Here is a 12418-nt window from a genome sequence, read left to right as displayed (position 1 = left end):
AGTAGACTATTCCTTGTTGTCCTGTAAAATCACCCCTTATGTCTAAGTCAGGATTCCATTTGGACCTTATGTTGGTGGAGGGTGTTAGATGTTAATCAAAGCCTAGACTCTGCCATAGTATTTTCCTAGCAATTTTTTTGTCAAATAGAGAGCTCTCATCCCAGTCTTTGGGTTTAATCAAATACTTGATTACTGTAGTCATTGACAATTTTGTCTTGTCTACTTAACATATATACTTTTGTATTCAATTATAATATGTCTACTTGTATACTTTTATACTTAATCTATGCCACCTGTCAGTACACCAAACGATTTTGAAAACTGCCTTTTAATAAATATGGGATTGGGTCTGGTATGGCTGGGCCCCTTCCTTTCTAGCATTTGTTTTACAAGATTTTGAATTCCCAAGTTTTCTCCCTCCTTCCTTCTTCTCTTCTTCTCGGAGGAAGGGATGTAGTTTGCTGTAGTTTATACCTGAGCTATCATGTAAGACACAATTCAACATGAATCACAGTGTGAAAGAGGAATCTGATCAAAAGAAAAAAAATCAAGAAAAGAAAAACAATGCTTAACTTTTTTTTTCATATTGGCCAATCTGATAGGTGTGAGGTGGTATCTCAGAGTTGCTTTAATTTGCAATTTAATTTAATTTGACCATTGGGTCAAGTGATTTGGAGCAATTCTTCATAAGTCCAGAGAAAGCTTTGATTGCTTCATTTGAAATCTGCCTGCTCATATTCTTTGATTTATCTACTAAGGTGTAATTTTTAGTCTTATAAATTTGGCTCAAATTCCACAACTGAGGCCTTTATTTGAGATACTTGCTTTAAAGATTGTTTTCTGCTTTCTATTTTTCTTATAGTCTTGGTAGCATTTGGTTTACTTTGTATAAATCTGTTAAAATTTAATGAAGACTATCTATTTCACATTTTGTAACGTTCTCTCCATTTGAACAAAAAATATTTCCTCTGCCCATCAGTTTGATCGATAGGCTATTCTTTGGTCTTCTAATTTGCTTATCATTTCCCTTTATCACGAAATCATGTAGCAATTCAGATATTATCTTAGTATAAAGTAAGAGACACTGGTCTATTCATAGGTTTTGTCCAATTTCCCCTGGTCCCCAGTTTTTCCAGTTTTTGTCAAATAGTAAGTTCACATCCTAGAAGTTTTGGGGTTTATCAAACAGTAGATTATGATAATCTTTGGCTATTATATCTTATATACCTAATTGCTTTCACCAATTCAGCATTTCTTAGCCAGTACCAGATGGCTTTGGTGGTTACTGCTTTTTAATGTAGTTTGAGATCTGATATTGCCAGAATACCTGCCTTTGTTATTTTGTCCCCATTATTTCCCTTGATATTCTTAATTTTTTTCTTCCAGATGAGTTATTGTTTTCTTTAAAATCCTCTCAGATAGTTTTGATGGACAGGGCGCTGAATAAGTAAATCAAATAGAATATATTTAAAATCAAGAGCTAACCGTGATCTATAATGGAGATAAACTACAATCTTTTCCCACAAATTCAGGATGAAACAGTGATATTCATTGTAAACACTTATGTCTGACATGGTATGAAAAATTTTTGCAGATAGTAAGATGAAAAGAAAATTGAGGAAATAACTATAGGAAGCCAAGAAGATTCACAGTTATCACCTTTGGAGATGATATATTGCTGTACCTAGAGAACTTAGCTTCAAGTAAAAATTAATTGAAACGATGCCTGTAGCAAATTTGTGGGACATAAAAATATCCACACAAATCGCTGCCTACTTACACGACGAAGTAATTGGAAAAATACATATCATCTGCTCATGAAAAACATAAAACAGTTGCTGGCAGATGTGTGCCTCAATGCAGAGGACATTATTCATATTAATATTTTGTATTAAGTATTAGTAACATCCCACAGCATCCATCGGGGGAGAGGGGTCATTACTGCTCTTGTTAGTGATTCCCATTGTCCTGGGAATTTGTGGGAGCCAAGGAAGCAGGGTTTTTTGGTAACCTCTAGAGCCATTCTTGGGAGAGGCAGAGCTTAGAGTCCCGCAGAGCTTGTGCCTGGCTTGTGGTGTGATGGCCACCAGCATAATCCTCTGGAGAACACTTGGAGAGAATCCTTAGCCCCCAGGAAGGATAGAAGTAGAAGAGCCAGGGGCCCTCTTGGCCTCTGTGGCCAGGCAGGGATGGAGACAGAGCCCATGGAGCAAGGCAGAGCTGTGTGACAGTGTCGAGCAGGAGAATCTTTCCAGCGCCTGGTCAGTCACTCTACATATAATGTGCCAGGTACTGTGCTAAGTGCTGCCACAATTGCTACATCTTTCTCTAAAGGTGGGAACCACTTGGCCACTCTGCCTTTCAGGTTAGCTCCTGCTGCTTTCATAGGCTCTAGGTAAGTAAGCTGTGTCTTATTGTGCTTTACTTTTAAACATTTCAAGTAAAATATTAATGACTGATATTTTAATCAGTCTTTTTCATCCCTTTCTTCCTCCCTCATCACCACCTTTTTCTTTTGGATTTTGAATGCAAGCTTTGGCTTTAATCCAACTGATTTATTTTGAAATCAAAGACTTTGTGACTCACCCAGACCATACCTGACATGGCTCACCCAAGACTCATTTGCTGTGCAAATATTAGGTGCTCAATAAATGTTTGACAGATTTTCATTCAAATGCCAAGCTGTGCCAGGTAGTGTCTTTCTCATCCCTATCACAGCTCCATTAAATAAAGTCATGTCCTTTACTTGGTGTTGTCAAAGAATGTCAGATAGAAACAACTTTTACATCAATTTTAGGTTATTAAATCTGAGCCTTATTTTGCTTAGGGGCAGATAGTCCCAACTGTCTCCTCTCTCCCTCACAAGCAGTGCTGGGGAGCTATCTGAGCATGGATTTTGGTCTGTACATCTGTTTGCAGTTTTCTTTTCTGTGCTCAAGTAGGCTGCAGGTAGAAAGGAGGAACAGAGGCCATAAGTGTCCTTCAGAGCTCCCCAGAACCAAAACGTGGTCTGCAAGAAGACACGTGGACCAGGCCTGAGTATTCACAGCATCTCTCAGTTAGAAATGCCTTTGTGGCTATTCAGTCTAAGTAGTACTTGGACAAGAATCCCTGTGTTTTATAGCCTATGGGACAAGTAGCCCTCTAGCTTTGGCTAGAAGTCTCCTTCTCTTCTTCCTCTTTCTTCTTCTCTTCCTCCTCCTCCTCCTCCTGCTCCTCCTTTTTCCTGAGATAACTGGGGTTAAATGACTTGCACAGGATCACAGAGCTAGGAATTATTAAATGCCTGAGGCCAGATTTGATTTTCCTGACTTCAGGGCTGGTGCTCTATCTACTGCGCTATCTTTCTGGTCTTGCAAATACTAACAAACATTTGTGCACTACCGCCATAAGGCTGAAATTACCTTGCCATTGAATATATGAAGAGCTAGTTTGGAACAAGGTTTTCAGGGAGTAGGTGTCCCCAATTGCAAGATCAGTGCTCCAAGTATATATTAGCATTTCAGTATATTATAAAGAAAAACTAGAAAGAAGAGGGAGAAATTCTATTTAAAATATCTTCAGACAGTGTAAAATATTTGGGAGTCCATCTGCTAAGATAGACTCAGAAACTATATGAACTTGATTACAAAATACTTCTCACATAGATAGATCTAAATAATGTGAAAATATCAATTGTTTATGGATAGGTATGCTGAGAGTGACAATTCTACCTGAATTACTGCTAAGAGAACAAAACAGCAGTATGGCACAGCCAAGAATTTCATACTGGATACCAAGAAAAGATCAAAATGGCTGTGTGATTTAGACGTAAAGGCTGATATCATTTACAAATTAGCGAGTTTGCCTGAAAGATCTATGGATAAGGAACAAATTTATGACTGAGCACATCACTGACTATGAATCTCTGCATACACTTAATCCAGTAGTGTCATTCCCGGGCCTGTGTCCCAAGAAAATCATAAAATATCTATCTAAAAGGCCTGAAATAGGTTTTAGAGATCACAAAGCCATTTAATTGATCACAAATAGAATGAGGAACACAGTCTGAAAACTGGAAGTTCTCCTAGGTAGCAGAACAACTGGTTGTTTGTCTGTCCCCTCTATGTTGGGAGAGGAGCAGCAAGATGGTAGGCTGACATTTTTCTCTTCCCTTTTTCCTAAGGAAACAAACCTGCCTTGATTCCTGAGTGACTTTGTTGTGCTTTATGGAAGGAGACAAATACTGGAAAGCTGGGATTGGGGATTCTCAGGCTAACAGTGGCTGAAGAGATGGGGAGAAATGGGTTTTCTCAGGATTCCTAGAATAACCTGGTGTCAGGCAACTGATCTTTGTGATCCTCTGTGAGAAAGCAAACTTCCAGGAACAAAATTTAAAAAGCTGTGTAGGCAGCTCTGACTGGGAAATGAGACTTTGATTCAAGGAAGAGCATAGAGCTGGCCATATTGGACAAGGGATACTTAGAGAACTGATAGAAGTAGTGAGCTCCCTCTCATTACAGGGATCCATAGAAATCTAGCATCACTTAGGTTAGAGTACACTTAGTCTAGGTATGGCTTGGACTAGCACAAGCATCCATGTATATACTTTCTCCTACCTCTCCTTGAATACTTCAAGGGATAGGAAATCCATGAATTTCAGAGGCAGATCAGCTGGTTGGGTATGTGGGTGCCTAGAAATCTCTTCCTTGATTGCTTTAATTGAGACTCCTGCTTCTCCTATGCTCTTTCAGCATTTTTCTTGACGTAGCTCCTTGTTCTTTCATCTTCACCTGAGAAGGTGTATCTGACCCCATGACAGATCTCCTTTGTTCCCAGAGTGTGGATTACTGATACATTTTTTATTATAGCTTTTTATTGACAGAACATATGCTGGGTAATTTTTCAGCATTGTCCCTTGCACTCACTTCTGTCCTGATTTTTCCCTTCCTTCCCTCCACCCTTTCCCCTAGATGGCAGGCAGTCTCCTACATGTTAAATATGTTATGGTATATCTTAGATACAACATATGTGTGCAGAACCAAATTTCTTGTTGCACAAGAAGAATTGGATTCAGAAGGTAAAGATATCCTGGGAAGAAAAAGAAAAGTACAAACAGTTCACACTCATTTCCCAGTGTTCCTTCTCTGGGTGTGGCTGATTCTATCCGTCATTAATCAATTGGAACTGAATTAGATCTTCTCTTTGCTGAAGACACCCACTTCCATCAGAATACATCCTCAGACAGTATTGTTGTTGAAGTGTATAATAATTTCCTGGTACTTCTCATTTCACTCAGCATCAGTTCATGTCAATCTCCCTAAGCCTCTCTGTATTTATCCTGCTGGTCATTTCTTACAAAACAATAATATCCCATAACATGCATATACCATAATTTACCCAACCATTCTCCAATGAATAGACATCCATTCATTTTCCAGTTTCTAGCCACTATATAAAGGGCTGCCACAAACATTTTGGCACATACAGGTCCCTTTCCCTTCTGTAGTATTTAATTGGGATATAAGCCCAGTAGTAGCACTGCTGGATCAAAGGGTATGCACAGTTTGATAACTTTTTGGACATAATTCCAGATTGCTCTCCAGAATGGTTGGATCCGTTCAAAACTCCACCAACAATGCATCAGTGTCCCAGTTTTCCCACAGCCCCTCCAACATTCATCATTATGTTTTCCTGTCATCTTAGCAAATCTGACAGGTGTGGAGTGATATCTCAGAGTCGTCTTAATTTGCATTTCTCTGATTATTAATTACTTTGAGCATCTTTTCATATGGCTAGAAATAGTTTCAAGGGGCAGTGGATAGAGCACCAGCCCTGAATTCAGGAGGACCCGAGTTCAAATCTGGTCTCAGACACTTAATACTTCCTAGCTGTGTGACCCTGGGCAAGTTACTTAACCCCAGCCTCAGAAAAAAAAAGAAAAAAGAAAAAAATAGTTTCAATTTCTTCATCTGAGAACTGTCTGTTCATATCCTTTGACCATTTATCAATTGAAGAAAACTTGATTTCTTATAAATTAGAGTCAGTTCTTTATGTATTTTGGAAAGGAGGCCTTTATCAGAACCTTTGACTGTAAAAAGGTTTTCCCAGTTTCTTGCTTCCTTTCTAATCTTGTTTGCATTACTTTTGTTTGTACAAAGGCTTTTTAACTTGATGTAATCAACATTTTCTATTTTGTGATCAATCATGATGTCTAGTTCTTCTCTGGTCACAAATTCCCTCCTCCTCCACAAGTCTCAGAGGTAAAGTATCCTGTGTTCCTGTAATTTACTTATAATCTCATTATTTATGCCTGAATCATGGACCCATTTTGATCTTATCTTGATATATGGTGCTAAGTGTTGGTCCATACCCAGTTTCTGCCATACTAATTTCCAGTTTTCCCCGCAGTTTGTGAAATAGTGAATTCTTATTTCAAAAGTGGGGATCTAGTGTTTGTCAAACACTAGATTGCTACAGTTGTTCACTATCTTGCCCTGTGAACCTAACCTATTCCACTGATCAACTAGTCTATTTCTTAGCCAATACCAAATGGTTTTGGTGACTGCTGCTTATAGTTCTAGATCAGGTACAGCTAGACACCTTCATTTGATTTTTCTTTCATTAATTCCCTTCAAAGTCTTGAACTTTTGTTCTTCCAGATGAATTTTGTTGTTATTTTTTCTAGGTTAATACAAGAGTTTCTTGGGAGTCTCATTGGTATAGCACTAAATAAATATATTAGTTTAGGGAGTATTGTCATCCTTATTATATTCGAGGGGCCTATCCAAGAGCATTTAATAATTTCCATTGAATTGGTTACTTTCGAAAAGACCTTTATTACAGAAAATCGATGCAAAAACGTTTGTCCAGTCAACTGTTTCCCAGCTACATACTCCGTAACTCTAAAACTAGTCGTGAAAAATAGTTGCTGGAATACCACACACAACAGCCATGAGCTTTTGTTTCTGAGAGTAAGAAATTAACTGAATTAATGTTAGAGTTGATCTTTCTCAAGACTTCTCAAAAGCTTTGTTTCTCATCAAGCTGGCTTTCTGTCTCACATGTTTCCCCCATTCCCATTCACTAATATAATATGCCTTCATTAGAAGAGTGAGTAATGTATAATGTAGGAACCTTATTTATTATTTTCAAATGAAATTGAACTCTTCATGGCAATTTTGGTTTCAGTCATTTCCCTGTGTTTGGGGTTCTATTCTTAGAAAAAAAAAAAATGATCCAAAAGCAGCATTTCTGAACAACGGGTTTTCTCAAGAAGCATTTTAAAATTGCTTAGTGTGGGTCACACTGCCAAGCCCTGAGGATACAAGGAGAACAAAAGCAAAAAGCCCAAACCACTCCCTGCTCAAGCAGGTCAGACTAAACAGAAAGCAAGCATGCAAAGAGTTACGTGCAAATATTATGTATCCATACATTATGTAGTTAAGGGGTGTGTGTATATGTAAAACTGGATTCGGCCTATGTGTGTATATGTGTGTACCTGTACACACACACTCACACACAGCCACCCACCCCCCTCCCCACCTGGTCCTCTGGGGCTTCCCGCAAACAGACTGGTCCCGCCCCGGGATGGGGGAAGCAGGCGGCTCTGGGAAGAGACAGGGATTTGGGAAGGAGGGCGAAGAAATAAGCCCTGATTAAGGCCTCACTGTGATTTTAAAGAAAAGTTCGGATTTGCTCCTATAAATGACGCTCTCAAGCTCAATTAAAAAATGAAAATATAAAAGTTTTATTAAATAAGACAAGGTACAGACAATTTAGATTTGCATAAAAAACCAAATAGAAATAAGAACAATGAACAATATGACAACTATAGCAGATAGAGGAAGAGAATACATCACCAACTCAAGGGAACCCGCGAGAACTTCAAACGGCTGGGAGCCCCTCTTTTTCAGCCTTCTCAACTTGAGTTGTGTAAAGATTTTCCCGAGCAAGGCGTCCCTTCACGGGCGAGGCTCTGTCCTAGTATGGGACGCTGACTTTTTATATGTCTTTAGACAAAGAAGGCTTTTTGCCAAAAAATTATATAAGGGTTTGGCACATACATCTGTGCGGGGAACAGGAGGGCTTCCCTAGCTGACTCCTTCAATACCGACTGCATCCTGACAGTTCTTTATTAATTGTCTATGCCCAGGGAGGGAGCCACTCTTCTCTGGAGCATAAACCTCTCTAGGAATGGCTGGTTCCTAGTATCTAGTGTCAAAAATATACAGAGTTCATGGACCGGTCAAGTTCCCATAATTTGGAAGCTCAGGCCTGTTAGATTTGAGTGAGCTTATAATCCTAATATGAAATTTTAAATTTCTTATTCACACCAAACAGCCTTTAAAAGACTATTCGGGAGTTCTGGAAGGCAGAGGCGTGGGGGAGGGGCTAGAGGAAGCAGCGGGAAGGCAGTGGGGGCTCTGAGCGGGGTCTGGTCAGAAGTAGAACCTGGAGAATGGGCCGGGCTCGTCCCTCCCTCCCCGCCCCCCCCCCCCAGAACTCCTGATCCTCCTCCACATCCCCCTGGGACAGCTGAAGGAAACAAGGCGGCTCAGAGGGAGAATCCGCTTTTTTCAGGGGAAAACGCCCCGCTTTGATCCGCATTCGGTGTCCATCCTCCTCCCTCGGGCCGCGGACAGCACTTTCCAGTACACGGTCGCTGGAATCGCCTTCCGGCCCCCCAGGGTTGGAAACAGCCACGTCCATCACGCGATCTTTTTTTCCTGCTGCAGTCGGGGTGACGTGACTCGCCCAGGGTCTCGCAGCTGGGAAGCGTGCGAGGGCAGATTGGAGCTCAGGCGCTCCTGACTCGGTGCCGGGGCTCTCACCCCGAGCCCCGCCCCCCACGCCTCTTGTAGCTGGGTGCCCCCGGCTCTGCGCGCTTCCCTCAGCGGGAGTCCGCCAAACGCTCTGCGGCCTCCTCCGGAATCGGCCGCTCGGCGTCTGTGGCGGAGGGAGAGCGCTCGGGGCCGGTCCCGGGACGGGCAGAGCTCGGGGCCCGCGGGAGGCGGGGGCGGGATCGGCTGAGAGCCCCGGGCCGCGCCTTCCCGCTCCAGGAAGCCTCTTTTCTGACTATTCCTGTGCAACGGCGCCGCTCAGTGGCCGTGCTCTGCCTTGCGCCCTCGCTGCCTCCCGGGGGTGGGGGGAGGGGGCCGCGCGGCCGCTGCTCGGCGGCTCCGAGGCCCGGGCGGGGAGAGCCTGGCTCCGCCGGGACTGTGAGGAAGAGCGAGCGGATCGGGGCGCAGCCGGCCTCCCGTTCGTCAGCGATCCCTCCCGGCCTCCGCCGGCCTCGCCGCCTCCGCCCCCGCCCCGCCCGCTTGCGTGTAACCCTCTCTCGCCGCAAACGGAGCCTCTGGGGACGAGAGGGGGATCGCCGTTTTCAGCGCCAGCTCCGGCACCGGGGGGCGGACATCTCCCTTCCCCCTAGCCGCCTTCCCTCCTGCTTCCTTCCCTTGTCAGTTCTCAGGCCCCGCTCTCCCTCCCTCAGCCGGACTCCTCTCCCAGCCCCGGCCCCCGAGGCCCGAAGGGCATTGAGGCAAGCCGTAGTAAGTGGCTTGTTTCGGGGGCCCAGGTTGCATTTGAACTGCGGAAGCTGAGCCTGCCGCTTCCAGGCCTGGCTCTCCGGCCTTTGCTTTACCCAGTTTGTCCTAGCAAATATTCCCTATCGCTCCTTGAGAATGTTGTCTTAATGGGGCAGCTGGGTGGCGCAGTGGGTAGAGCGCCAGCCCGAAGTCAGGAGGACCCGAGTTCAAATGTGGCCTGGATGAACAGGAGGCCATTAGATGTGGAGTCAGGAGGTCATCAATAACTCTGGAGCAGTGGCAGTTAAAGAAGACAAAAATGTGTTTTAGAGGAAAGAAGAAGTCCAGAAAAGAGTCTAATTTTAGTTCAACTAGTACCACTAAAAAAGAGAGAAGAAGTTCTGGATAATTATTTTGGAAACGCTTGAATCTGAGAGACTTTTAAAATATATTTTTAATTTGTTATTTATTTTAAAACTTTTCTGTTCAAATTTCAAGTTCCCAGGTTTACTCCCTCTCTCTCTCATGCTTTCCCCTACCCACTGAGAAGGCACTGAATATATCAATGATCCATGTGAAACCATGCCAATATTTCCGTATCAGGCATTCTTTTTAAACTGAGAAAAATAAAATGAGGAAATTACATTTCATGTGCATAGTGCATCAGTTCCCTGGCAAGGTGGATTACTTTTCTTCATTATGGGACCTTTGGAATTGTCTTCAAACATTGTAGTGATCAGGGTAACCGGGTATTTCATAGTTGATCATCATGACAACACTGATATTATTGTGTGTAGTAATCGCTTGGTTCTGCTTACTTCACTCCAAAAACACTGCCACACTGGACGCTTAAAGCTCCACCAAGGATAGACTAGGGTTCCTGGAGGGTCTTGTACTGAGGGGTGGGGCTTCCAAGATGAGGGAGGTTCTCCACATCCCAAAAGGGTGGGGGTGTGATTCCCAGGAGCCTTTGTTGACTAGCTGCGGGGTTCCCCAAATCACCCTGCAGATCTGGGGTTCCCAGAAGCCCTTGCAGTAGCTGGGAGGTGGGCCTCTACTCCTGGGTGCTTCTAAGTCGTTCTGCCCTTAAAGACTAGACCTGAATGTCACCTGACTGGGTATTTTTACAGCTCTGAAACGGTATGTGGAGATCAGCTCTCAGTTAACAGCAATGGGGTGGGTGATAAGAAGACCCCAAGTTAGCCCCATCTTGGACTGCATTAATCAGGGAGGTTTTGACTCAGCTCGGCTCCTTGTGGGCCCGGATTAGTGCGAGCAGTACAGTTGGGCTCGCCTTCCCTCCCCCCACCTTGGCTTGAGCCTATACAGTGTTACAGACTTCGGGTTGCATCATTGCAGGTTCAGGTGGGGGAGCCCCCTTTCAGCCAAGCCCGCCAGAAACTCTCGGCCCCTTTGATGCAAGAGCCGCAGACCCTGCAGCCGCCCAAAGCGAACCCCTTTGGGCCACATTTCTGTGGAGGAGTGTGGCCTGTAGAAATATCACTATTATCTGGCCTCTTGAGAGCCTTCTGAAGTGACTCCAGTCTTCTGGTCGCGGGGTTCGACAAGGACGCCAGTAAATCAGAGGGTGACTTGGAGAAACCAGCCAGAATGGGAGGGCCTGGAGCCCCCGTGCTCTAATGGGTTTGGGATTGGTCAGCAAGAGCCAGGGGACTCAGAGATTTCCAGTATCTGAAGTTCTGTCCCTTGGGGGAGGGTTGAGCCTTGTCCAGCTGGGCCCCAGAGAGCTGAAAAGGGGTGAGGAAGAGGATTGGCAAAGAAGCCCACTGAAGCTAGAGGCTGGAGGAAAGTATTCCTCCTGAGAGGTGACCTCCAGGGAAATGGGCTGACTTCTTGCAGCCTGGAAAGTAGACTAGAGGCCACTTGAGCCCTTCCCAGTTCTCATGGCTTCTTGTGTCCATACCTCCATAGGTGATCCACACAGATGCAGAACCAAGATGTATAAAGTGGTGGTGATGGGAACCTCTTGTGTGGGCAAGACTTCACTGACCATTCAGTTTAGTGAGAATCGTTTTGTGACCGAGCATGACCCCACAATCCAAGATTTTTACCGGAAGCAAATAGTGGTGGACGAAGAGCCGTGCCAGCTGGACATCGTGGATACCACAGGCATTGAAGACTATTACCCTGTGAGGAAACATACTTTGTGGTGGGGAGAAGGATTCCTCTTAGTCTATGCAGTGAATGACCTCCACTCTTTTGAGGATGTGAATTTTTTCTGGGACATTCTGCAGAGGCTCAGGGGCACTGACCATGTACCCGTGGTGTTGGTGGCCAACAAAGTAGACGTGACCGACAGGCTGGTGGACACCACGCTGGGCCAGGAGGTGGCCAGGAGCTTCGGGGTCCCTTATGTGGAGACATCCGCCAAGACTGGGCAAGGTGTGCAGCAAGCCTTCCATGAGTTACTTCGTGAAATTCATAGGGTGAGAGCTGAGGAGGAACTCAAGAGTCTCCCTAATACTGAGCAGAGGGAGGCCTGTGGGGACAAGTGTTGCACAATCCAGTGAACAGGTGCGCCCTTACCCTGATCCTGCCCCCTAATTACTCTGTCACTTGGTCTAGAATACCCCCAATCCCTTAGCCACTCCCCAGCCTTTAGGACCTTCATCTGGACCTTCTGCCTGTTCTTCACTGCCAATCCCTTTTGGTCCTTATCACATTTCTCCAGGAGCCTCTTGGAGGGACCCGTCTGCATTTCTCTGTTAATAGATTTGTTTTGGATTTTTGCTTTTGTTTCTCCTTTTGAGCAGGAATGACAACCTCACTGCCTGAGTATCCTGAACAAGCAAGAAAAGACTTCATTCCTCCTTGGGTGCACAGCTTCCCCGGGCCTCTCTGTCTGCCAGCCACCAGAGACAGCCAGCTCCCTGGATGCTTTCTCTCCAGTC

At 44.4% G+C, this 12418-nt stretch overlaps 1 protein-coding gene across 1 annotated transcript; it reads left to right on the top strand.

The window, feature by feature from the left end:
* The first annotated feature begins 11410 nt into the window (after positions 1-11410).
* LOC141543222 (GTPase NRas-like) lies at positions 11411-12037 on the top strand. The gene has a single exon (XM_074268158.1). It carries the CDS (start codon positions 11411-11413, stop codon positions 12035-12037), a length of 627 nt encoding a protein of 208 aa, XP_074124259.1.
* The last annotated feature ends 381 nt before the right edge of the window (positions 12038-12418 follow it).

The sequence above is a fragment of the Sminthopsis crassicaudata genome, chromosome 5, assembly GCF_048593235.1.
Source record: "Sminthopsis crassicaudata isolate SCR6 chromosome 5, ASM4859323v1, whole genome shotgun sequence".
NCBI lineage: Eukaryota > Metazoa > Chordata > Mammalia > Dasyuromorphia > Dasyuridae > Sminthopsis > Sminthopsis crassicaudata.
Note: the sequence above shows the minus strand (reverse complement) of the source record. Positions and strands in the feature narration are given on the sequence as shown.

What these genes read in the sequence shown, in the direction of transcription:
- LOC141543222 (XM_074268158.1), top strand. Translation starts at nt 11,411, where the DNA reads ATGGCTTCTTGTGTCCATACCTCCATAGGTGATCCACACAGATGCAGA.